This window comes from Ambystoma mexicanum, chromosome 14, assembly GCF_040938575.1.
Source record: "Ambystoma mexicanum isolate Mex_15411 chromosome 14, UKY_AmexF1_1, whole genome shotgun sequence".
Taxonomy (NCBI): Eukaryota; Metazoa; Chordata; class Amphibia; order Caudata; family Ambystomatidae; genus Ambystoma; species Ambystoma mexicanum.
In genome coordinates, this window is record NC_090940.1 from 165,744,295 (window position 1) to 165,771,925 (window position 27,631).

The 27,631-nt window shown below is 45.5% G+C and overlaps 1 protein-coding gene across 3 annotated transcripts in view; it reads right to left on the reverse strand.

Moving 5' to 3' along the window:
* SPTBN5 (spectrin beta, non-erythrocytic 5) overlaps positions 1-27,631 on the reverse strand; it is a 1,050,196-nt gene that overhangs the window by 821,978 nt on the left and 200,587 nt on the right. For all 3 annotated transcript variants that reach the window (XR_011283950.1, XM_069638812.1, XM_069638811.1), the window contains exons 17-18: positions 26,958-27,057; positions 19,389-19,559 (exon numbers count right to left, since the gene is read on the reverse strand). Coding sequence is in view for 2 of the 3 variants with exons in the window: in XM_069638812.1 (XP_069494913.1) it covers positions 19,389-19,559; positions 26,958-27,057 (271 nt within the window). In the remaining variant the exon portion in view is untranslated. The remainder of the gene's footprint in view (positions 1-19,388; positions 19,560-26,957; positions 27,058-27,631) is intronic.

Consider the following 27,631-nt stretch of genomic DNA (forward strand, 5'->3'; position numbering starts at 1 on the left):
ATGCACATAAGATGTTTCCAATGAATTTTCATAGTAAAGTACCTTCCCCCTACACCAACCTCACCTTTAAATAATAACACTCAATTTGGCTTTGTTGCACCCATATACGCCAGTTAAATATGGCATGTCCCTGTTAAACATTGTTCATGGTCCATTGACCCTCCCCGGGCCCAGAATCAGCAAAAAAAACAGAGATGAAAAGACTGAATGGGAGATATGACCGAATTTCAGGCGTTTAAAAATATCAAAAGGCCGAAAAGTTTGACTAAATCCCACATTTGTTGGTGGGGGCTGTGTGGGTGTCCCCTGCACCCTTGCTCACTATATTGTGAGTGCGGGTTGTGGGGGTGTCCCCGCAGCCGGTCCCGAAAAAAACCCAATAAAAAAACAAAAAAGAAAGGACCCTGTGGCGCCCGTTCCTGATCACAGAAGTGAAAGGGAACAGGCGTTGTAGGGACACACTTTCATCCACCAGTCACATACCCATACAGTTTGTCTGTCATTCACACAAGTACCCTGAACATTCATACTGCATTCTCATTCACACCCGTTCTCGCACCAATGTACACCATTCACACTGCATATTAATTCATATGAATGCACTTACAGGAAGTGGCGTCACATAGCATTGTACACTACGAAAAATATTGTTACAATATCACTATAATGTGATGTACATTTCATACAAGAATGGATCACCATATGTATCGTTAAGATCAGTAGGTATAGGCCCATATTACCAAATTACTGTGAATGCAAGCAGACGTCCATGACCAAATGATAATGATGTGTTATTATATAGCACTTACGCTTAATCGCTTTATATAGAAAAAATATACACCCAATATCACCCAACCTGTGTTGGTACTCATTTATCGACCTCAGAAGGATGAAAGTCTGAATTGAGGCGTTTAAGAACAGACTAAATCAGTGACTCACCCCCTGAAGTGTGCATGAAATAAACCTTTAATGAGTCTAGCAATTATTGTATAGAATTCCAGAAAGACACATTATTTGGTATTCCTATTCTTTCTTATTTAGGGTCATTGCTGAAAGTGTTAGACTTGTGGCACCCCTGTTCTTATTTTTTTTAAGGGGCCTGAACAATAAAGCCAGCCACTCCAGAAGTAAAGAGCCACATGGTGCTGGCCACAGCCCAGGAGCTTGTAATACAAAAAAGAAAAAAATGAAATTATTTTTTCAGTTTCTTTTTTTTTTAGAGGTCGCAAGGGAGACCATAGAGGTCGTAAGGGAGAACTTAGAGGTCGCAGTTGTGACCTCTGACGACCTCTAAATTATGTCCCTGCTTGGATCCCTGAAACCCGAAGCACAGAGAAAGAGAAATAAAAAGGAACTCGCCCGACAGAGGCAATACCCAAAGAGAGAAACAGAATCGGGATGACTCCATTCCAAGAAACCGAAAATAAACGGGGTGTATGGGGTTTTCTTAATCCTGTGTAATCAGTTTATTTGACCGATAATCGCCACAGCACATTTAAAAAAAAAAAAACTTTACTTCCCGTTGACTTCACAGTGGTATGACATTGTTATATCGTTTTTTGCCGAAATATTTGGCCGAAAAAACTCATTGAAAAATGTGGGGCGGGGGGAGGTAAGGGCAAGTAAGGGGTAGGGGGTTGGGGAATAAGGACTAGATAATATAGAAGGGGGATAATGGGGTGAACCCCCAAATAATGTTTAAAAAATGTTGATGCGTTTTATCAGCTGAAAATATTCAGCAAAATACTCCATGAATAAAAACTTGGCAATCTAAGAACATAGAACCGCTGTAGCTACACCACTTAGCCCTGAGGACCAGTATAACTAAGATGAGCTATCCCTCGTGATGCCATGGATGCTACCAGCTAAATTACTGCCTCTAAAGCCTAAGGAGACATTAATCCCTACTGCGCATCCACGGGAGCCGCCCCCGAAGGATTGAAAGTTCCCTTTACCTATACAGCACACAAAATGTACAATCGACCCGCCAGGCTTTTTAACAGTTCCCTGGAAACAATGGCTGGATTCTTTTCTACCCGAAGGATGCAGGTTGTGGGAGATTCAGTGATGACCACAAGGATGAAGCATTATGGCACAGTCTGGGCACTGAAGCACTTGGTTGCTTGGACAACATCCCGATGATGGGGTGACTAGACCCAAAGGTGAAGATGGGGTGATTGACTGATTCTGAAAGTCTTTAGATCGACCGCCGATGCTGCAGAATCAGCATTATCTTGTCTCGGGAGGATAGCTCAGGGGCAACGCGCTCGTCTTGGAAGCAAGATGACGCAGAGCAACACAGGTTCGATCCCCGGGTCCGCGCTTAGAAACCTCTGGGTATTAAGTGCATTAAAAATAACCAATTAAAATAAAATAAATTAAAAAATATACTAAAAAATACATTTATCTCTGTCGCAGTTCAAGGGTGAGCTGGTAGACAATGGTATCACATCCTCGAGGGCTTTAGAAGCAACTGCCCATGTCATGGGAGTACAGGAGGAGTAACTATGGTATCATTTAATGATGACAGACCTAACACTAATATCCTGGAGAGATTGTGTCTGGCTGACAGCCCTTCAAATCTAAAGGCGAGAGACACCCCCTCGCATATGTACATACACACACATGTTCACTTACACACATCCTCGCAAGCATGCACACATACATTGATACCTACATACATTTATTTTCAAATTTGTTTATTGACATTTTGCAATAATATCAAACAAGTTGTGTACAATGGAGCCAATCTCAAATAGTTATAAACATATGTTTAACTTAACGTAAAAAAATTACAAATACAAAAACAAAACAACATTAACTGTCTCCATATTCTGGCCGTTTCATATTTCGTTAACTGTTTCGGGGGGGAGGGTGGGAGCAAAGGGGAACCATCCGGCAACTACAATAGGGAAAAGGCTTCTGCAAGGTCTCTATCCTCTGCAGTACTTCCGCTGCTGCTGGCTTTATGACAGGTCCCACATGGGCCTGGATTAAGTTCCGATTCAGGGGGGTTTATCATCCGAGGGGTGGAACATGTGTCTGGTGAATTTCTTCCAAGCCTCGAGTGACATACTAGAGTGATCCATGGATCTGGCCACACAGTCCTCCCATGCCACGGTCTCGGCCAGCACCCACCGTTCAGTTTCTTTGTGCCATAGTTTGAACTGAGAGCCCATGGGTTTCTTCCAGGCCATTGCTATAGTTCTTTTGGCCAGTACGCACGATATGTCCATGAGCCTTGTTGCATGCTTGAGTTTGGCTGGTCTGGGGTAGGTTCCTAAGAGGCACTCGCCGGGTGTCCAATTATATTTACTCAGGCCTGCTTTTTTGCAAGTTTGTTGGACCCTGTCCCACAGAGCCCTTGTCCTGGGGCATTCCCATAACATGTGGATCAGATGTGCTTTTTCCCCCTTGCACCAGTTGCAGGTCGGTTGTACCTGGGGATTGAAGGTGGCTTTGTGGCACGGGGTCAGGTAAGTTCTGTGTAGTATGGTCAACTGAATCTGTCTAAATCTATGGTTTCTGGACACCGTTTTGGGAAATGTGAGAGCTCTGTTCCACTCCCCTTCAGTCATTTCCCGGCCTATATCCTCCTCCCATTTGCTTTTTATTTCCATGCTCTGAGGATATGGCATGTCGATCAGGTGGCCATATATTTGCGAAACGGGTTTACCGCCCTCTCCCAAGTTGTACATCAAGGTGAGGAGTGGGTCTGTATCTGGTTCCATCGGCCACGAGTCCCATTTGCGTCGGGCCACAGCACGAGTTCTTTGGTACCACAGAAACTGGCCAGTATGTATGCCTTCCGTCTCCTGCAGCGAGGTGAACTCCCTGAAAGTGCCTTCATCATACAGATTTCCCCAGGTGTAGATCCCTTCCCTCTCCCAGAGCCTGATATGTTTCAAATCCGAAAGTGTTGTGCATAGGTCTGCGATCAGGGGGACTTCTGGGGTATAGGAGTTCCGTGAGTTAGTGAGCATTTTCGCCCTGTGCCAAACTTTCCTTCCCAGGTCAGCCAAAAAGGGTAGAGTTCCCAGCAGTTTGGATGGTGCCCAGACCAGTTCTTTCAGATGGAATTGGGGCAGCATGGCCTGTAGCAATGGTGTTTCAGATGTGGGTTCATCATCTAGCCATTTGGTCACAAAACTAAGCTGTGCTGCTATGTAATATTTTTCAAGGTTTGGAAGTTGAATACCGCCTTGGCTATATGGTAGGGTTAGCAATTGCAACGCTATTCTATGCCTGCCTTTACCCCATAGAAACTCTCACAGTATGGTCTCAGGCAGTCGGAAGAAGGGCTTGTGTATATAGTAGTGTACATTTTGAAACCCATAAAGAAACGTGGGAGAACGATCATTTTAGTTATCGAAGCCCTGCCCATCATCAAAAGGGGGAGTTTCGCCCAGAATGCCATTGATTTGCGCAGGGCGGGGAGTGCTGCGTTTGTGTTTCGTTCGTGCATTAGCTCGGGGGTATGCATAATGTGCACTCCAAGGTAGCGGAATGACGTATTCTGCCACTGGATCCCAACTTCAGGGAGTGCTTCTAAACTCTCTGTATTCAGGGCCGCTAGGGGGAACATACAAGACTTTGACCTACTAAAACTTAACCCAGAGACCTTGGAATAATTGTCCAGCACTTCTAACATGGTTGGTACGTTGAGGTGTGGGTCTCTGACGGATATGAGAACGTCATCCGCATAGAGCGAGATGATGTGATCCACGTCTCCCAGTCTAATGCCTGCATCGAAGAATTGCTTTCTAAAGTAGACAGCTATTGGTTCTAGTCCCAGTATGTAAAGCAATGGGGATAGTGGACAACCCTGTCTAGTCCCCCTGCATATATCCCAGGCCTCCGACACATACTTCCCAGATTTCACCCTTGCCTTACGTTTAGCATACAAGATGTTAATCCACCTGATAAACCTGGGACCAAAGCCAAACTCCCCAAGTACTGCCACAAGCCATTCCCAGTAAATGGAGTCAAACGCTTTGACTGCGTCTAGGGACAGCAGCGCGTATGAGTCCTTATCTTTATCGGTTTGCGCTATAATGTGCTGCAGCCTGCGTAGGTTCATGGATGTATTTCGGCCCGGCACGAAGCTGCAGTGATCTGGGTGAACTATGTCTCCTATTATTCTAGACAGCCGCTTCGCTAAGATCGTAGTCAGGATTTTAACGTCATAATTTAATATTGCAATCGGGCGATATGAGTCACATTGGTCTGCCCGTTTATTGGGCTTGAGGATCGGGATCACAAGCGTCTCCCTCATACTTTCAGGTAGTATCCCTTCTTCGTATGCCTCCTGGTATACTGCGTGTAATAGGGGGGTCAGGGAGGACTCATACGTTTTAAAAAACTCAGTGGGCAACCCGTCTGTTCCCGGTGCTTTGCTTGTGGTCAGGGATCTGATTGCATCGGTAATGTCTTCGGGCGTGATTTCTGCTTCTAGGGAGTCGGCTTGCTCAGGGGACAGTCTGGGGAGCCCTATCTCTTCTAGTGTTTCTATCAACCGTTCATGGGGGACCTGCTCCTCATGTGAATACAGGTGGGTGTAAAAGCGAGAGAAAGTGTCATTTATGCCCTGCTGCGTACAGTGTGTGTTTCCATCCTCATCTTGTAGTGAGGTGGTGGGGTGTTTGGGGTGCTCTTTACGGCAGAGCCAGGCGAGTAGTCTGCCCGGTCTGTCGGCCTCAACATGTGCTCTATTTGTTCTGGCAGTATAGTCGAACTTTTCCAGCCTGTTCCACGCAGCTATGTTCCGCTCTCTAAGTTTCACAAGCTCCTCTTCCCTCTTTTGGGTGTCTACGGGTAGCCTCAAGTCACTCAATCTGCCATTCCACTAGGTCTAGTTCTTTCCTGAGCAGCTTCTTGATACCTCCCGCCTTTGCAATTACTTCTCCCCTGGTTACCACCTTTAGAGCCTGCCACACTGTGCTATTGTAAGCTACACTACCGGTGTTAACCTCTAGGTATGCATCAATAGAATCGCGTAATTCTTCTCGGAAGGCTGGGTCCCTCAGGGCGTCTGTGGGCATTTTCCACATGGGAATGGGGGATCTGGGCCCTCTGTGGTTCCATGTTATCAGAAGCGGGGAGTGATCAGAGATAGTCCTCCCCAAGTATTGAGCTCCCTCCACCCGGGGTAAGTGTTCCCTGTCTATGAATATATAATCTAGTCTTGTGTGTAACTTATGTGGGGATGAGTAGAATGAGTATTTGTGTGCTTCAGGATGTTTTTCCCGCCACACATCTGTCATTTCCAGCCTCCCCAACATGGTGGATAGTGCTGTTGTAGCGGTCGATGGGCCTCCTAGATGTGGTGTGGATCTGTTCAGCCGTGGGTCATGTACACAATTAAAATCCCCCCCCCCTAAATAAAGAGATTGTTCCTGTACTGTGCACCTCTAGGGTACAGTGAGTTCAGGTAGGAGGGTATGTTATTGTTAGGGAGATAGGAGTTCATGATGCATACTGCTTCTTGTTCAATGAATCCCCAAATTACGACGAACCCACCTTCCGGGTCTATCTCAGTTTTGTCCACCCGGAATGGGAGCTTTGGGTGAATCCAGGTGTCGACCCCTCATGCGTATTTAGAATAAGTGGTACCAAACCCCTGTCCGCCCCAATGTGTTTGTAGCTTGGCCACCGAGTCCGCCGTGCAGTGGGTCTCCTGTAGTAATGCTATCATTACCCCTTTTCTGTGCAGGTAGGTGTTAATCCTGCTCCTTCGGAGGTAAGTCCTTAGGCCGCTTACATTCCATGTCATTATTTTTATGGTGGTCGCAGCCATAGGGGTTTAGTAACGGATCTGTTGCCCCCCCTTTCCCCGCCTCTGCCGCCCCCGGGCCTGGACCTGTTAACCAGGGGTCGGTCTGTGTTGGGGTTGGAGCGCGAGTCTCATTGTTTCCTCCCTCCCTTCCCCCCTCCCTCTCAGTGTCAATTGGAGACTTATTAACATACAATCCTCATTCTAGTGAATAAGGGCAACAAACCTTTCAACTCAAAACTGCCCCCAGCAGTTGCCTCGAACTTGCAGTGCTCGGGGGCACCCGATCCTTCCAGGCCTTTCCGGGCCTCCCGGTGCGGGTGGTGTGTCAGCAGTCGGCCTCCACGTGTTGCAGGGGGGGTGCGTCGGCTTCGTTGTTATTCGCATGGGTCAGTGCGCTCCTGCCCGTCATGGCGTACATAGAGTTGTAGATCTCAAGCGGTCCGGTATTCATTCGGCAGTTGTGCGAACCTTCATTTTCCTGTCGTTTGGTGCTTTCAATGGCCTGTGACTTCATGCGCAGTGCTTTCCTTATCGTCAGCATGGTTGTTGTCCTCAAGCCACATATTTGCCGCTGCCGGAGTCTCAAGAAAGATAGCTTTCCCCCTTGTATAGTACCTTAAGGCGGGACGGGTACAGTAGCATGTACTTGAGGTTTAGCTTGCGCAACCTAGCTTTCACCGGTACAAATGAGTTCCGTGATCGCTGCACCGCGGGGGTATAGTCTGGGTAAATGACTATTTTGGCGCCATGTTTCTCCATCTCCCCTCCTTCTCTTGAGAATCTCAGTATAGTCCGTCTGTCGCGAAAGTTCAAGACTTTTTCAATAATAGGGCGCGGCCAGGAGCCCGGATGGGGCCTCTTCTGAAGTGATCTGTAGGCCGTTCTATTGAGAAACCCTGGGTCAGTTTGCCGGCCCCGATTTCTTGCATTAGCATCGTTTCTACGAATTCGGTCGTGTCTGGGCCCTCCGTGTCTTCCGGTACCCCCAGGATTCGGATGTTGCCGCGGCGGGCACGTCCTTCAGCGTCCTCTGATCGCGCCTCTAGCCGCGCTTCTTGCAACTCAAGGTCTTGGACCTTAGATTTAAGTTCTGTGGTGTCGTTAACATTGTCCTGGAGCGTTGCCTCCGTTGTGGTCACCCTTTCTGTAAGGTTACGGGCGTCCTGTCTCATCAGTTGCATGTCCGACATGATTTCATCGATCCTGGTTTCGATGGACGTTCGTAGCGCCGCTATGGCTTGTAGCACTTGCGTATTAGTCGGATCGTCCTCCTTAGCTGTCGGGGCGTCTGCTGCTTCTGTCCCCTGTTGTTGTTTCGCCCTGACCGTGGTGAAGGAGTCCATGGTCGCGGTTTTTAATTTGCTTTTGGGGGGCGACATTGCCTGTCTTTGGGCGTGCTCCGCGGCCTTTTCCCGTTCAGCGGGGACGTGTATGTAGGGTCGATTGCGAGGGTGGTCGTTGCAGATGGAGAGTGGTCAGCCCGCGGATGTTCCCGAGGGAACCGCCCATCGCCTTCTCTCTTCTTCGTGTCTCTCCGTGTCTCTCGGGGCCTCCCGCCAGCCAGCGCCTCTCCTGCACGCGGTCTCGCGCTGAGGGTCCCCGTCCCTTCGTCTCCTCCTCCCGGCACTCGGTCTCGGAGATAGAGACCCGGGTCACAGCCGGCCGCGGGGGTCCGTCCCCCCGGGGTGTCGCCGGATCACTGGGTTGGACGCTGTGGGCCCTCCTCTCTCGCCTCCGGAGGCTATCCGCCCTCCAGCGGTGCGTCTCAGATGGGACCGCGCCGCCATTTTGTTCGGCCGGGTCCTCCTCTCTGTTCACTTCAGATAAGCGTTATCTCGGTCCGATTTTCTTGCGGAAACTTCGTTGAGGGTAGGGAAACGGTTGTTCTTCCCATAGCTACTTCAGGCATGCTTGTTCAGCTTAAGCAGGCCGAACGATTCGGTCCGTTGTAAGTTCTCGGACAGGAGCGCGAAGAGAACACGTCCTCACTCCATGCGCGTTGGCCATGCCCCCCCTTGATACCTACATACATTCCTCGCACACACGCATACACACAAACAAATACATTCTTCCATTACCTTTTTTCCCTCTAGACTCACCACGCCACCGCCTCCTCTGCCTCTACATAGGCCTCCGGCTCCTGCACAGACAGAAACCAGGAAGCAGAGATAGTTGTCCGTTCTCTGTCTCATCTGCGCAATGCATGGATTTCCCGGAGAGCGAACCCTGCTGCTCAGGCTGCACAGTGTCAGTTGTAAATGCCCTCTCCAAGCCTGGGGATGGCATAAGAGAGCTGGCTTTGTCACAAAAATCAGGCAGAATGGTCAACATTAAGGAGGTCACGGAGAAGGGAGTCAGTCTCGAAACTGTTCCAGTTTATGTGACATGATATTCAGTGATTGATGGCATGACAAGTGATATTTGGGTTTGCACTTTCCGATATGGAGAAATGTACCTTGGCACAGTCATTACAGGAGTACGGTTGCTATTCAGTGATGTAAAAATCGGGAGTTGGGAGAAAAACAAGTCAAGGGTGTGCCGCGCTTCACAGGTTTGGCCATTTATTCACCAGTTGGGTAAAGTGGAGGCTAACCATATTTTCCACTAGACCTTGAATTAAATAGCGTTGGGGTCAGTGGCCCAAATGTTAAGTCACCAAGAATGAGTATCTAGCGACATAAAGCATGTGATGTGCCAGACCACGACATTGGCTTGGACGGAGTCAAGCCATTTTTGAGGGGGTGGTATTCGAAGACTCAGATGAAAGCCCAGGTGGGGCTGCATAGAAATTGGAAGGGGTCAGAAGGATCATCCTATTCATCTCTGCTACTGGGTAAGGGCTTATTTCACTGAACGTTGTATTTCATTGAGGAGATTTGGTTGATCCCAAATCCATTGATGTTTTTTTTCTTTTAAGCCATTCGGAAGCAAATATATGCAGGGGGAGAACCCCAAACAGCACTCCCTGGCCCCCCACCTTAATTATTACCTTTACCCACCCCCACACATATTTGCAGCCAAATTCAGCCAGACAAAATCGATGGATTTGGCTTCGACCAAATCTCCTGCGATGAAACCTCCCCATCCCTTTCTTTACTGAAGCTTTATAATAGAATAGATCAGACCCAGCGGGCCACAGAGTGCCGCTCAAAGGACAGTTTGTGAGGGGGCAGGAGGGGCAATAGAAAATGGTAGCTCTATTTTACACCTTTCCACTCTTCCGGCAGTGAAACTTGCAAACATGTACACATGTGTAGGATGGGATACAGGAAAAGCCAGACCACAGTTTAATCCTGTTGACTGCCCCTGCTTCCGGTTGTGGAAAGATTGTGGGTCAGTCACCTTCTGTGTGGAATAAAAATAAAAATGCAAATGCAAACAGTTGCATTATATGGCGTTACACACCGTTTGCATGGACACCTCCGGGGGTAATGGCCCGGTAGCCTGAGTTAACAGCCCCAGCGAAGTGAGGGCACTTAACGTGGGGCCCGGGCCATTACCCCCCGGTGTTGCCCATGGAATGGGTGCATAACGCCATTAGCACCATGGGTTACCGAAGCGGTAAAATGGGGTGCTAAAGAAAACAGATTTTTATTCATTGAAAGAGACACCGTGCCCGTCCCTTTCAATGAATGAAAATCCTTTGCTAAGATGGCCGCCATGGTTGTGGAAAGCGGCGCGCCATACAGAGCCCCTCTTCCATTACCATGGCAGCCTGGAAATGCGAGCGGCAGTGAAGCTGCTGCCCCGGCTGAAGTCGCTGCCACAACAATTAGGTAAGTGGGGTAGGGGTTTGGGGAGCAATTTGAAAAATGGGAGGGTGGGGGAAGGTGGAGCTGCAGGGCAGGGGAGGCAACCAGCGTGTTCCGTGGAACGCAGGATGAGATCAGAGATTTCAGACCGCGATCCACGGAATCTAATTGGCTGCGCTCCCCCACCTCCGGTACTAATAAGAAAGCAAAGGTGGGAGGAAGGATAGGTGGGTGAAGGTGTTGAGGGCATATAGATGACAGATAACTAAAAGGACAATGGGGTGGGGTGGATAATCCAACAAAAGGCCATACAGTGCAAATTAGCCGTTGATCCAATGGGTAGAGACTATGACGGGCGAAAGAAAGAGAGGGAAACTACCTTAGAAAATACAAAGAAAGTCCCTTCTGTAGAACCTTTCGATGCATAGTTCGAAAAGGCATGAACAGACACAGGGTAGCGAGAGCAGTATGTGAGCAATTAGCTCTATCATACCAGATACTTGAAAACTGGTGCAAGTGGCACAGCGAGTAGAGCGCTCGCTTTGACATCCGTGCAGAGCCTGCTAACGCAGGTTCGAATCCCGGCAGAGCCAAACTCATTCTTCTGAGGTCGATAAATGAGCACCATACACCGTGGGTGACAATAAGCAGCGCTCAGATACCTGAGGGTTTGTAGCGCTATATAAATGCCAAATTATTATTATTAAGTATAAAAAAATGCACAGAGGATGCACTTTTTTATCTGCGCTAGTTGGAGAAAATGCCCCACCCCTTATTCTCAAAGGTGACCTGCACATTTCAGGGGGGGCTGTGGGGCAGGTCAAAAGATGTTCTGGCCAGCCCCCTTGCCTACATGAGTGTATGTAGTGCACTGCTGACAACATTGTATTGCAGGCTTCCTGCATTTTACAGCAATAAGCCCTTGAAGGGCACGTCACTGTGTAATATACGGATCCTGGCAGGCAAAAGAATAGATTATGTTGGGCCTTCATCTACTCTTTATGCCCTATGCTCTTTAGATGAGAGGTTGGAGCTGAGATCAACAGCCAACGCCCAAAAGAAACACTTGCTCTGATGCATCTGGATTGGCCCAGAATGCCCCACAATATCGGTTGTTGAGAACCGATTGGCAGAGCTGTTCCCCACATAACGTGGTCTCCTTGGTACTTGACTTCACCTACCAAAGATGCCCAGCCAGGGGCGATTGGCTAAAGGAAACAACTGTGATCTTGCCTTGCCCTCTCTCTCCTTTTCTAAGATGGCTGAACTTTGCCAAACTAGACAAACAAGCTGTTGCTACTACTGCTCCCCCCACTCTCCTCATATCTGTAAGTGGTATACTACTTTTTCTGTTCTTCCACATAACATAAATCTGCATGGAATTCATCAGGCTGGCGCTGAGTATATTCAGGCTAAATTGACCCCCTATTTACCATTTATGTCTCTCTGTATGGCTTATCAGCAGCCTCTGACAGTTCCACGATTCCGCAGAGCACGGGCTGGAGGCCGAGCTTTCTCGATTCTGGCACCTGCTATGTGTAACTCTCCCCCGGCCCAGCTGTGGGTGTTGAGTGACCATTTGGGCTTTCAGAAAGCTCTAAAAACCTATCTTTTGTAAATATTTTATTTCCTGTCTTTCTGCTGTCTACAGAGGCTTTATCTCATCGCTGTTTTTCTTCAGCACTTATATGCCTCTAAGTCGTAGTTTAGCACTTTAGAAATGCTTTACATTGCATGTATGTTCAATTATGGAAACACCTCCTCCATCCACATACCACCACCCTCAGTCCATCTAAGTCTGTCTAGTGACAAACTCCACAGCTCCCACCCGCCACCCCCGCCAGAGCTAACCGGTCACTTTAAATTGTCAGCACCTCTCTTAGAGAAGCCCATGTGCCTGTCCTTAACTTGGAATAGTTTTAGTGCCTCGATACCCACTTGAACATCGCTCCAAGATGGCCCTACGCTGCTATCAGAGCCTCCCACCAGATCATGTGAGGTGGACGGGAAACAAGATCCCACAGCCCAACCTAAACTTTTTCATTTGAGGACGCAATGTACCCTCTTCTCTTGCCAACATCTAGCACCATTCCTACTTCCCAAACGCCCTTCGCAGAGAACGTTATCCTGATTTCACTTAATATTGCTCCCTTAAAGCTATGGGGCCTCCCACTTGGTTCTTGCACAGGGTCCTCTATTCAACATTCACCACTTCACCTGTTTGGGGACTAAACCCCTCACTCCAGAATCTTCATTAGTACCCGGCGAGGGACAATCAGATTGTTACGAACAATCTGATTGGCCCATGCCGGGTCCTTACCCAGCCGACAAAGATTGACTGCGTTCTGGTGGCTGCTGTTCCAGACCTCAGCATCTGCAGAGCACCTTTGCTTTCCTTGTCAGGCCACCAAGGAAAGGGAGAAGGAACTACGTGTAGTCCCTTCACCCCTTTCCATGGTGGCCATTTTGTTTGTTTAGTTTTTTCTCTATGTTTTTAATGGACACCATGGAAAGGGAGAAGGGACTACGTGGAGTTCCTTCTCCCCATTCCCTGGTGGCCCTTTTATTGCTGTTTTCTCAAGTTTAGAAATGGTTTCAACACTGTTTCTGAACTCGAGAAAAAATGCTGTAAGTACCCCGGTACGACGTGCTGGGGTACTAATAGCAATAGAACCCTCAGAGGGGGCATTACCGGTCAGGTAATTCCCCCTGGGAGAGGCATTCCCCTCTTCTGAGACTTAAGTTACATGGCATGACTAAGGAGATCAATATTTCCTAAAATTCCCCAATCATCAAGTACCCTTCCAGAAAAGCTTTTAGTTGACAATGATTAATGCCATAATCAGCAATTTAGCAATCAGCAATTTATATGACTGACAGTCTCATTTCATCTCATTAACCATATCATCTGGGTTTTGGGGCTGCTGCCTTTTGCTGCTTTTTGTACAATAACATGTGAACAACTTGTATTTTTAGAATACATCTTCGCAAAAATGCAATACCTTAGCAAAAAATAGAAAAAAGAAAAACAGACAGAAACACAGGGAAAGATGTAGGTTTGCGTAGAAGGTAAGAAAATAACGGGTATGTGGAAACCCTCACAAAAGGATCAAGTCAGGAAGAAAAGGGGGCAGGTCCATGGAGATGAGGTCATTAGCCTCGTCTTCGTAGATTCAAAATCAGCAAGCTTGTGTAGATACTGGTCATCTCATAGAAAACATATTCCCCATTCCAAGGAGCCAAAAAGAAAACAGCCAACGGGGCAACTTTACACGGATCTGAATTCATCTTCAATATACACACTAATGGTAAAATCATGACCAAACTGGTGAAAAACACCTCAGGATGGTAGATAAAATCTTACCCAAGCTCAAGTTCATAGGTCAAATTACCCCTTGCACCGAACAGTGAGCGCCTCCACTTCAAAAAGCGTTAACCCCAAAAAAATACCATCTTCCTGAAATTCCACATATCTCTGTTGTCTCTAACTCATGAAACAATATTGGACAACATGGTCTGCCATTGACCCTCACTCCAGGATCCATTCATCCTGTCCCTAGGATTACCACCCACTTTCTGCAAACTGCATGAACAATTCTACCAGACCCAATCAACACTTCCATAAACGGCAATAATCACACATGCCACTACTTGGAAAAGCCCCTGTCCCAAAAGAAACTCATTGATCGCCTCTGCCAAGAACGAACCATCCCCTGTGACATGTGCCAACACCCAAACTAAATGGTTCTAAACCTACTATTGGAATAGATTCTAAGATGGTGGTAGATCAGCAAATCTAAAATCGCTCAATGTTAGCAAGCTTATAACAGGGCAATCATTGGGCCTAGTGGGAGACAGGGTTTTCCAATAACTACACATCTCCTCTGGTCACCCTGTTGGCAGACAGTTTCACAATTCTTGTGAATGCTATAAAAGGTAAAGTGTACTACTTAAAATGCTGGTGGTAGAACTGGTCCACACCCTCCCAAATCCTTTCTAATAAACATTGATGAGAGATCTATACAACTGGCTCTACTGCAAAGATAATACGCACACGCTAGACCTCAACATGTGCTCTTTGGGACTGGTGCAACATATCAAACAAGCCAGTCACAAAAAAGACAACACTCTTGATGTTCACTTTGAATGCAATATATCCATCACAAAGAAAACTGCATTCTCTCTACTTGTGGCCCCTCTCTCCCTGGCTCGTCAACCACTACATGGCACCTTTTGCCCACTGCATCGCTACTTTCTGCACCAATTTTCAATGCTATGCGGAAGACACTCGGTTCTCTTTCAGGCTCCCCTCAGCGACCTCTGCTTCTTCTTTCATACCAGACTGTCTGGCCGCAATTCAGGAATGGTGTGCCACCAATGATCTCTGCCTTAAGGCCAGTAAGACTGAGATCCTCCTTGTTAGGACACCCGCTCCCTCCTTTCTTCTCTCTCTGGCCGACCACTCTGGGCCCTCTTCCTGCTCCTTTGTGTGAGGCTAAGAACCTTGGTGTTATCTTTGACTCCACTCTCTCCTTCTCTCCTTACATCTCTGACATCTCTCAAAAGTCAAACTATCAGTTGCACCTCTTCAGAAGAATTGTTCCTTTTTTCACTTTACCCCAGAAGCTCACTGTCTCCAGAGCTCTTATCCTCTAGAGGCTGGACTATTGCAACAGCCTCTTTCTAAATCTTCCTGCTTCTACTGTGCAACCTTTACAACTTATCCAGAACAGGACTGTGAGACTTGTCCTTGGCCTCAAGCCCAGGGATCGTATCTCTCCAGCTCTGAAATCTCTTCACTGGCTCCCCGTGGCTACAAGGATGAACTTCAAGACCCTCTGCATTGTCCACAAGGCTTTCTGGGGCCTGGGATCACTCTAACTCCAACTTTCTCTTCCAAACCATATTGCTTCTCAAGCTCTCCGCTCATCCACCTCCAACTCTCTGAGGCTCAGACGCTTCTCCAAGCAGAGAGTTGGGGTTCAGGTCCATCTCTTCGGCTGGGGCCTTCCTCTGGAACAGCCTCCCTGCCTCTCTCAAACTTGAGCAGAACCACCGGCGGTTCCGGAAGCAACTCAAGACCTTCCTTTTTGCTTCCGCTTTCTCTCTTCCTCTCCCCTGCTGATGCACCTCGCTGCTCCACGCACTGGTCACCTGGTTACCCTCTGAACTTGGGCCCAGGCTCCTGCATGTCCAGTAGCCCTCACACTGCCTCTGGGGCTCCCTAGCACTTAAGGGTCTGTATCTGCAACCCTACAGTCCCTTCTCTCTGCACTTATGAGCCACCCGCTGGCTGCACTTGTGAGTTAACTGCACTTCCCTCCTCTCCTCCCCCTGGCTTGTGCACGATCTGAATGACACAAGGCCTCGTAAAATCGTTATTTTGTCTTCTCTTGTTTCCCCCTCCTTGTCTTGTCACGTTATAAACGCCACATCATATATCATTAAGTAAATTTGGACAGATTACACATTTATACTTGAGGATTTAATCAAGTTAGACCAACTCCTAGATCATTTATCAGGCTGACATCTAGCCAAGCTGGTCCTCTGGGGACATTTGAAGTTATACATTTTCTGACATGTTCAACCCTAACAATGTTATCAGTATACCACATATACCCCAACACATTACTCCATATAACCCATAAACTAGAATGGGCCACAGATATTATAGCACTCCTCTCATTCAAGAAGACTGAAGATCCCTTTGAGAACCTTAGAGATAACTTATTCACCCTAGAGGCTGCTCCAAAGTCATGATCTGCCAAGCTTTGCCAACCGTATGCTAGAAGATCCAAACTTCAGAATACACAAGCAACTCACAAACCTGAACAAGTAAAAATAGATCTAATTCCTTGGAACAATTGTCCAGGGCTTTGCTGCATTTTTCCAGGGGAGTGTGGGGGGTGGGGGGGGGGAGAAAACCATGTAATCTATATTTAACACATGTTCTGACCGTGCAACTGCACAGGTCAACTTCCTGACCTCATAGTGCAAATTCGGCATCTTCCCCTAATATCTTGAAAGACACAATCTTCCAATTAGCAAAGAAAATGAAGCCCTGACAAACCACTGTCCACTATATCTAGCATCAGTCACCAATCAACAAAAAACAACTTGAGCCCCCTCATTACTAACTGCAACTCCTCCCCCCAGGTTGGTATAATTCGGGATCCCCTGATACAAGCACTCATCACTCCCATCTTAATGAAACCCAATGCAGATCCCTCGGCCCAAGCCAACTTTTGGTCCCTCTCCATTATACCTTTCCTTGTCAAATTCTTAGAAATATTTGCACCACACTTACACGCAGAGTGCAAGTCTAACAATCTATTCCATGAAAGCCGATATTGTTTCCATGCACAAAATTACTGGATATCAAAGATTCCCTCGTTAACCACATGGACAACAAAAAATCACGCTATACTACTGATATTGGACCTCATGGCATCGTAGGACACAGTCGCCAGTGGGATCATCAAATGACTTACCCATTTATTCGAGGTGGACATTCCAAATTACACCTGATTGAAACATTTATCAGTTTCTCCAACAAAAGGCACACCTTGTCCAAGCTGGATTTTCTAAATTCTCCCTGCTTGGGTCTGCCTAAAAACCTACTCAGATACAGCTTGTTATGAACGGGAAAGCAATAACCGTCTAAGAAATGAACACTGGCGATCACATCTCGCGAGCCCTGAACGTGTTGGTACCCTAGTGAGAAGAGAATCCAGTTTAGATCACTCTGCGTCACCCACCAGTGTTACTGAAAAATGAGGCCAGAGTACCTATCAGACCGTCTCCCATACTACCAACCAGGGAGACAACAAGGAGTAATGTTTTTACCAGGGACTCCAAACTAATTTACAGTAGAAGCTGGAAGAAGACTGCTAACCATCCAAGGCTCTTTGCTATAAAACAATCTGACACTGGGTCTTCATCAACAAAGACACTAAAAGCTGGACTATTAAAAACAAGCATTGAACTAATGTAACATGCTAGCCCGGCATCTCCCAACCCCCAAAGAGAATTTTGTGTTGACCCCTTTCCTGCTGTTATAGCTTGGTAATGTGTGACATGTTCATAGTACCTGAACAATGGTTGGCTAGTAGGAAAGACCTATGTTGTAACCCCTTACCTTTGCCTTCCTCTCCACCTTTCTTTATTCTATTGGTCTTCCCTTTCCCCTAGCGCCCTGAAGCGACTTACTATGAATGTGGCACAATAGAAATCAAAATAAAATATAAAATGAACAAAGGTATTTGTAATTAATGTGCCATTATCATTTCTTAATTCATACATTGTAGTTCTAACATTTCTTTAATAAACATCCATGGCTTTCATGTATTTTATTGCCAGTAAAATGCTAATATTAATACTGTTTGTTTTTATTTATTTTACGCCTTTGTGTTCATCTGTATGGTTACTCATTAGGTGGCAAGATGTTTTGGACTGCAGCCCCCATAATCCAGCACCACAAACTATGCTGACTAGGGCTGATGGGAGTTGAAGTCCAAAATATCAGGAGGGCCACATGATGAGTAACCATGCGCTCAGGTATAATTTGCTGCCGAAGGTCTATTACTATACCTATTGGTCTATGCACTTTATTGCCTTTATAGGGTGTGCAACCTTTTCCTCTCCAGGTGTTTTAGACTAGGACTCTCATGATCACTCAGCATTGACTATGCTGGCTAAATCTGATTGGAGTGGCAGTCCGAAACATCTGGAGAGCCAAACGTTTCAGATCCCTGAAAAGCTGTTTATTCCTTCTGCTGCTGCTTTTGGGATGTTTAGGAATTATTCTTTTTTCTTTCTCAACAGGATTTACTTAACCTGATTTTAACCACAATTGTTGCTAATGTTTGTTAGATTAATAATCTGTGTTATTGTACGTTTTAATTGGGCTCCTTTAACTGAGGTCATCTATTTTTGGGTACTTCTGTTGTCATTACAGGTTATGACACCTAATAGCAGCTAACCCTAATTTACTGTATTAGTATGTAATGTTTTTCTTTGTGTGTATTTTAATGGATGCGAATTCTGAATAAAGTGCACATAATGATGGCAGTGATAAATAAAAATAAAAATCAGTCAATCCGTGATTGGTTACTCATTATGTGGCCCTCCAGATGTTTTGTACTTCAACTCCCATGATGCCTCAGCAGCATATTCAATGTTTAAGGAGCACGAAAGCTCTAGTGCAAAACATTGCGAGGGACACAGAATGAGTAACCAGATGAAAAGAAGTTAGACCGAAAAGCTTTGCAGATAACCTTGTGGCAGACGCTGCGAGCCTTCTGTAAAAGTTAAGAAAAGGGACTTTTCCAGTAATATATCAGTTTGAAGCAAGAAAATCTATAATGGATGGAAGAGATATTTAACTGCCAAATTGCTATGGATCAATGACATAATTGCAGCAAAATTGCAACTCAAAATGGTGGATCGCGATTCGTCCAGATACAATCACGATATCAGTCCATTGAACAAATATATGTCTGCCAAGAGGGGCGCAGAGTACTCAAGCCGGACCTAACCTGAGTATACTTTTTTAATGTATTAATCTAGATTTCATGTTCTGCAGAAAATACCTGAATTAAAAGAATAATTTTTGAGGTTGAACAGTGCAAAGCATGGTCTGTGACTAACCAAGATGGCCGACAGTGTCCATGTCCATACATCATAATAGAAGCTAGCGATGTGGCTATTCGTCGAGTTTAGAAAACATTTCCATTCACCACAAGTCCTGGTTGCTGAAACTAGTAAATAAAATGCAACATTGAATGGCAGCTGCGGCATGACCTCCAATACATTTCATACACCTAGTATTAAATCATCATTTAGCGAGGTTGGCCACTTACATTTTTAAGCTGTTCGAAGTGGACCTGGTGGGCCATCATTTCTTTCTCAGCTGCCTCGTGCCATTTGAGCTTGCGCAGGATGTTGGTCGGATCACGGTAGGACTCATCCAATGCAATTTTGTATTTCTCGTCCATCCACAGAATGAGCTCCGTAGCTTCTCGGTTGAACTCCTGTCACAAAATATAGGGCATGTTGGAGAAAACATCCAAGGCTTTCAAGGGTATAGTTCTCAATCTATTGAGACAAACACAATGTTGGTTCCATGTGATAATGTCGCCATGAAAAAGTCGTCATGTAGATTACTTTTTTTCGTGCACCCCTAAAAGCCATCCCCTACATATTCTAGGCCGGGTATAATTTTCTATTATATTCTGCAGTCATAGGGCCTCATTACGAGGTGAGCTGGAATGGGTTTAATGGCACTAGTAATGGTGCCGGTGCCGGTAAACCCACTCCGTCCTATTGCGAGGTTCGCTTGCGGGACCCACTCAGAATGTCTGGCTAGACCAGACGTCCTTAGCGGGTCCCGCAAGGGGACCAGGGAGCTAATAACAGGCCTGTTATTAATGGGCCCATATTAGCTCCCGCCCCATTGCCATTGAGCCCTATGGTGGCTGAAATGGGAATGGGGATGGTTTTTTTCAATGAGGAATTACCGGGTCCTCCAAGGTTAGAATGGCCCGGTAATTCCCCCTTGAAGAAACCCGGTCCGGGAACCCGGTATGGAGGCAACCATGCCCTTATTAAGGGCATGACTGCCTCCATACTCGTAATGTGGCCCATAGACTATTTGGGGAAAGTGCATGATTTACTTTGGAGTGGAAATTTGGGGAAATGTCACCTCCTGGCAGCCCATTTCCCAGGCGACTTTATCCCTGGATAAAACAAAGTCTGCTTACTGTGATGTTTAGAACATTTGGTATAAGTCAATCAAAGGGTTTGGCTGTAGACCATTGTTTGGGAGATGGAGAGAGAGGGCAGTGAAGGCTTCAGAACCCAAGTAAACAAAGTAAGGATTTTCCTCTTTGCTAATGTGGATCGGAGGAGACGTGGAGCTTCTCAATTATAATATGTAATTCACTGCAACATGATTGTGGGCTGCTAATGGTCTGTCTTCTAAGGGCTGCGCCTTCATTAAAAACATAACACTGAGTCCAGCATTTCCGGAACTGGAGGATCCTTAGTTTGTCTGTCTGTTTACCAAGAATGAAAAACTGGATTTACAACAGGTTGCAATTATCGTTTCCCTTTTTCTTATCTTTTCTCTTTTTTATTCTTTGTTGTCTTCTCTGTTAGCCCCTGGTTGCCACAAAACATGCCTCATACAAAGCAAACAAATAACACTCAAATCAAATGCTACCACAGCACGCCACCAAAACAACTAATTGTATACACCTGCATTCTTCTCAACTGCTAGCCTGCACCTGCTCACACACTACACCAATTAATTCAGTGCACAATCTCAAGATCCACTCTTCCTTACAGAAACAGGGCTCAAACCCCACCCCACACCTCTTATCCCTCGCATGCTTCCCCCACACTATCCCATCCACCAGAGAGACCGTGCACACAAACAAGGTGGTGACCTTGCCACCATATATAAAGAGTAACTTTCACAGAACAACCTCAAATACCCCCATGCACATCCTTTGAGGCACTCTCTCTCACTTGCTCCCCTCCATCACACCAACCTCCACCTTTGTCCACCTCATTTATCGCTCCCCAACACACAATCCCAACTTCTACTCCCACCTGCAACAGTATCTTCCTTGGCAACTTCAACGCTAGCAGTTCCCGTCCAGACAGCAACCCCATATTTGTATTTATTTATTTATTTCTAACGCGCCATAGCCCGCAGGCATCAAGGCGCACAGATAGACAAAAGTAAAACAAGACATACATGGTCAGCCACTATTTATTCAAAGAGAAAAGTTTTCATGTTTTTTCGGAAAGTATTGTATTTTCTTCTGCTCATACGGATGTAGGTAGGTTGTTCCATGCACCCACAGCTCTAAGGGGAAAATATCTACCTTTTCCCTCTAACTAGTCTGGCATGAGGAATGGTCAGGAGATGTTCTGAGCTTGATCTAAGAGTCGTGTTAGGTATGTATTGTGTCAAAGTGAGTTTTAGATATTCTGGCTCCTTCCCATGTATGCACTTATGGGTTAAGGATAATACTTTGAACTGAATTCTTTTTGCCAGCAGCAGCCATTGAAGTTTCTTCCGATAGTTGGAGATGTGTTCTTTCCTAGGTACATTATGTATTATCTCGACGGCATCATTCTGAATGATCTCTAGCTTCTGGATATTTCTTTTGCTGGCTCCACTAAGTAAGGCGTTAGTTACAATAGTCTAGCCACAGCAGAATTATAGCTCTGCTCTGACTAGGGTTTCACAATTGTTTTGCAACACTAGAGGATTTATTTGTCTCAGAATTCTAATATGATGGTGTGTATTTTTGGCAATATTGTTGACATGGGCGTCTGAGTTCAGAGATGTCTCAAGTACTATACCAAGCGTTTTTACTTTGCCACTACCTTAATAGAGCAGTTGTCAAGATTAAAGCTGGCATGAGTTGAGTTGAGCTTGCTTCTAGCTTTGTTTGTCCCAAAGATCATAAACTCGGTCTTTGAGCTGTTTAAACACAACCAGTTACTAAGCATCCATTCCTGGATGAATAGGTAGATGTCATTCAGCTTAGTAGTACCCATGCGATAGTCACCACTTAGATCCATAGTAAGCTGAAAATCATCAGCGTAGTTACTGAAATGGAGACCCTTAGTTTCTAGTATTTCGCATAGGGGCTTTATGCATATGTTGAAGATGGCCGTGGAGATACAAGCCCTCTGAGGTACTCCGTAGCTGATAGGGGCTGGATCTGAACAGGCAGTGCCCCAACATATTCTGGAAGTTTTTTCACTAGAAAAGAGCTCATCCATTCAGTGGCATAGCTGGAGCAGGTCCCTGAAGCAGCTAGTGTTTCTAACAATCGAGGGTGAACCAGCAAATCAAATACCGCAGAGAGATCCAATAAGATGATCAGCCCAGTCATTCCTTCGTCTAGTTTCTCTAACATGCGTGTCTGTAAATCCAGTAGGGCACTTTCTGTCCCATGATTACTACGGAAGCCAGATTGTTTATGGTGGAACGGTAATGAAGTTTCGAAGTGCGTCTCTAATTGAAATGTGGCTGCCTTATCCAGAATTTCCAGTAAGAATGGGATGCTTGTTATTGATCGTAGGTTTGCTGGATCTTTTGTGCTATGTTTAGGTTTCTTAATGATAGGGGTGACTGCCACTTCCTTGATGGAGGTAGGTACTTTCCTGTGGAAAAAGGAGGCCTTGATGAATCTGGTAAGAAAAGGGGCAAAAATACCAGTGTTTTTGAGAATGATTTTGGCAGGAAGAAGGTCTCTTATGCAGGAAGTGGGCCTAGTAGTGGCTTTTGGTGGTATCTAAAATAGAGACAGGGTTGACACAAAACCCAGGGGACATGTTCTTATTTTTTTGATCGATGCCAGTTACTTGCTTGCATAGTATTCTATTGGTGTTTAGATTACCATGGATTTTATTACGAGCCAATGGAAGCTTGTCCTGGAATGCTTTTTGTACTATGTCACAGTCATCCTTGTTGCGATCGATGGACTGGGTAAGGGCACTTGTTTTTTCCTATGATTTATATAACTCAAATAGTTATTTGAGTTATATAAATCATATAACTTATGATTTCTTAATATTATTTCCTGCATTTTCGATTTGATCGTTATAATAGAGTTTTTTTTGCCTCAAGGATCTTTTCTTTGTATATCTTTTCTACTAATATCCATTTATCTCTATTTTCCTTGTTTTCATTTTCTTCCCATGGCCGCTCAACCTATCTTTTCAGCTTTTTTAAGGTATTTAGATCTGGGGAAAACCAATTTTGCTTGTTGGGGAAATTGCGTTTTTTTTTGGTTTAATGGTGCTTTTTTGTCAAGCAAGTTAATAACCTGAAGGTCGAAAATATCTGCTAGACTGCAAGGGGTTGTCAAGATCTATGGAGCTGTTCATGATAAGTTGCATGCAGGTTTCAAGTTCAGCAGTGCAGCATTTTCTGTAATTTACATTTACAATTTTCTTGGGGGGATCACGAGAAGGAATCCCTTGGTCCAGCAATTGGAAGGTGCAGTCGATGATATAATGGACTGATCAAATGCAAGGATAAGTGATAGTATTCATTATTGTGATGTTGCTAGCTGGTACCCAATCCAGGGTGTGGCCTCCTTTATGAGTGGGCTCTGTGGTGTGGACTATAAATCCTAAATTTGCAAGATGCTGTTCCAGCTCAATGGCTTCATTATCTTTGACATCCCCTTTTCACCGATTCAAATCTCCTAAAAGTATTGTGGATGAATTAAGACGGTTCAAGGGGTTGAGCAATTGACCCAGATCCTCATTGAAAGAAGGAATGTCGAAGGGGGGTCTGTAGATGAGAATGGTATTTATACAATATATTTTTCCATGTAGAACTTCACATCCAGAACAGTCCATTTGTTACTCAAAAATACCTATCTCTTTCCTACTTATGATGGCTACACCGCCTCCCCTGCCCTGCAATCGATTTTTGAAAATTATTTTGTAACCTGGGGGAGTTGCTAGATCTATGCTAGGGCCACTACTTTCCTGTAATCCAAGTCTCTGTGAGGCACATTATCTTGTTGTCTAAGATATAGTCATGTACTTCCAATGCATGTTTTGGTAGTGATCTAGTGTTTAGCAGGGATAGTTTCAGAAAACCTGGTGAAGTTTTCATGTTTTTGTCATTAATCAGGGGGCACATTGGCCTACAATCTATGTAGGATGTTGTTGTGTCATTTTGCACGGAGGTAGGGGGAAGCGAAACGGTATCTGCAAGAATTTCTCCATTTCGTTTAGTAGGTTCAAGTAGAAATGTGTTTTCCTGGTAGCGACACATGTCAAGGGAAAAAGAATTGTAGTCAACGCTCAGTTGTTTTACCTGCATTGTTAGTGCAGAACCTCACCGCACACCGCGTACAGACGCGGACCAGTGCAGACCAGCCCTAATGTGCCGAAAAATAAATGAGAAGTTAAAGCCCTGCGCTTGCAGGGAATTGTAGTTTTAGTTAAAACTACACGCCAAGTCGTAATGTCAGGCTCACTATGATTAGGCAATCAGGAAGTATACTAATTAATATCCTCACCCCACTCACCCTCATGACCACGCACAATTCAACCCTACCTCACACATGCACACACCTGGCAATGCCCTAGACCTTTTTATTTCAAGCAGAAATCATGTCTCGAAGGCACTCAGATTTGATTTTCCGTGGTCAGACCACTTTGCTATTCATGTTCACTGTATCATACAAGATCCCGCTCACCAGCCACACATCCCCCTCGCCCAGAAGACAGACAAACTAAACACATTACAAACATAGCCTTAGCACCCTTCATACCACACCCTCCTCCACACACACACATCCCTCCACTCTTCTCAACAATTACAACACCATCATCACACAGTCACTCAACAAAATTCCCCTCCTCAAGTCACAAAAACCCTGCAGCCACCACCATAAACCACGGTTCAACAGCTCCATACTCTCAGTCAAGCAGGATGGCAGCTGCCTAGGAAGAGCCTGGCAAAATAACCCATGCCCACCATGTCTTCTGAATGAGGGCAACATTCCTAAATCTTCTGTGGAGTTACATGAACCATTTTCCTTTCAATATTGCTATTCATCACATTTGGAGACCTTCTGTTTGTCACTGAAAGGATCATAAGTACACCAATGAACTCTTTGACTGCCCTTAATATGTCCATAAATGCCTGGACAAATGGCTCAGTGTTGCCCTTGGGACCAAATATGTTCAAATTTGGTAGGACTGGCTGATCTGTGTGCGCACCAAGTCCCCGAGATCGTAGCCAAAGCTTGTTTAGGAACTGCAGCATCTGGTGAGACCTAAACACTGTTTGGAACATTAAATGAAAGGTTCCTGTTCATCCACGTGGTCCCAGATGGAGAGTTTGATTCCAGCATGAAATCCATTCTTTCTTAAATCTCTGCGGGAAGGCCTTGAAGTGAGGGTCAGTAACGTAGCACTGAAGACAATAAAGCAAGTAGATTCTTGCAAACCATTAACCTGAGCTACCACCTCAAATGAAATGTCCCTCTCACCATCCAGACTACCAGGAGCTGACAACAATTGGAAACCTTCAGACAATTGTGACAGTGGCTATGGAAGCCCCTCCCACTGCCACCGACATTGCTTAAGAAAAGAGCGATTATGGACAAAAACATTCCGGATGCTGCTGGTGCCCATGTTTAGAAAAGTAAACCTGCACTGTAGAGCCTCTTCTGATCGCTCAGCCACCCAAACCCTTCTATCGCTGCCGGTTATGGCTTCCTTTATAGGGTAGTCTTACCTATACAAGGTCCAGATACCATTGGACTTGGACCGCGATTCAGTACTTGCAGCAATTAATAAACTAAAGAGTTCAAAGGCACCTGGCCCTAACGGCCTGACAAACGTCATCTTGAAAAATGACGGTGAAGTGTGGAAAGACTTATTAACCCTTCTGTTTCATAAGGTATGTCAGGAATGCATTATTCCTTGCATCCAGAGCGAGGCTGTTTTGCTACCAGTCTTTAAAAGAAATTCCTGACTGGAGCCTAAACATTTTAGGCTCCTGTCGATGTTGGATCTTACTGGCAAATGATTTGTTGCCATGCTTCTGAGGGAGCTCAATAGCTGGGCTGAGGACAAGAAAATCCTGAGACCTTTCCAGACTCTTTTTCGCAGAGGCTCCTCGACCTCTAATAATCTGCTAGCCATAACCCTATTAATTAATGCGCAAGGAAAAAGGGCAACCCCCCACTTTATGTGGCTTTTGTGGATGTTCATGCAGCCATAAACCGTAATTTACTGTGGCATACACTGGCAAAGTGGCCTGTTCCGCCCTTATTGCTGAAGATGGTCGTTCAACTGCACGAGGGTAAGAGAGTTTATGTTCGTCTGAGCAGCAGAGGGGCACGCACAACGAATATACCAACTTCTAAAGATCTTAAAGGAATAGTGCGCTCGAAAATATTATTGTCCCTAGGGTTCGGGCATGTGTTTTTAAGCATACGTTGATCGATCGTTCAAACATTTCCTATGCACCTTACCGTAGTTTTCCTCTTTTGTACACATGCGAAAGTCTAACTCAATATACAATTGCATTCCCCAAATCTGCAATACAACGCAATATATGTTATGCTTCTTATTTTTTTTTTTACACATAGGAAAGATCTTAGAAGCTAGAATCTGGAGAATAGACTGGAGACATGACGGTCATGCACAAAGGTCATTCCTTGGCAAGCAGTTGGGGTGATTGCAGAAAAAGTGGCATCCTTCTGGAGCCGTGGTGTGCCCTGTAATTCAGCTTTAACAAAATATTAAATCATCCATTAGGGGAAGATTGAATGTGAACAAATGTAGACTTCATTCCACTGGTTTATCACACTCAGCCTGTACATCTGGCATTTGCTGTGGTTCAGTGACTGACGCAAGAGTTTATAATTTACCTGAAGTCTCAGGGCATCCAGCAATTTGTTCTTCCTCTTTTGACTTTGCTGGTTGAGCTGGTCCAATCTAGTTTTGGTGTCTGCCACACGCTCTTCTATCCTGGAAAAGTAAACATACATTTATTTAGGTTTGCTATTTTTGAACATGTTGATTTTCTGATGTCAGACAGGAGTCAGAACTGTTTGCCAGGGGCTATATCTTTGTACTGAAAATAATAAGTAATTATTGCAATCTATTGCCACATGCATGAACGTTAAACCCAAGAATGTTGGATCTTTTGGTCCATCCTCGAGAGCTTCAACCTACAGGATTTTTAGGAGATGCACTGTCAAAATTGACAGTATTCTATGTTTTCCTATAAGCACTGACCATGCAAGAGAAATGGGCAGAGCCTCAGCACAGCCATGAATCGGGATATGACGCGACAGAGCAGTGCATGAAGGTAATTGGTTAGTAAGCATCGGGAAGCAATAAGGCAGTCGGGCTGTGATGTTAGTCTCTGCTTGGGGCCCAGGTACGCCCAGTGATGCATGACACAGGAATAGGGGTCACGAGTGTACTGGTCACCAGACCATGATGTATGATAGAGAGATATGCTGCAGGTGGAGGGTGTCTTACTTTTACTGGTTGGCCGGAATCATACTGACCAAGCATGGTGCTGTAAGGCCATGCC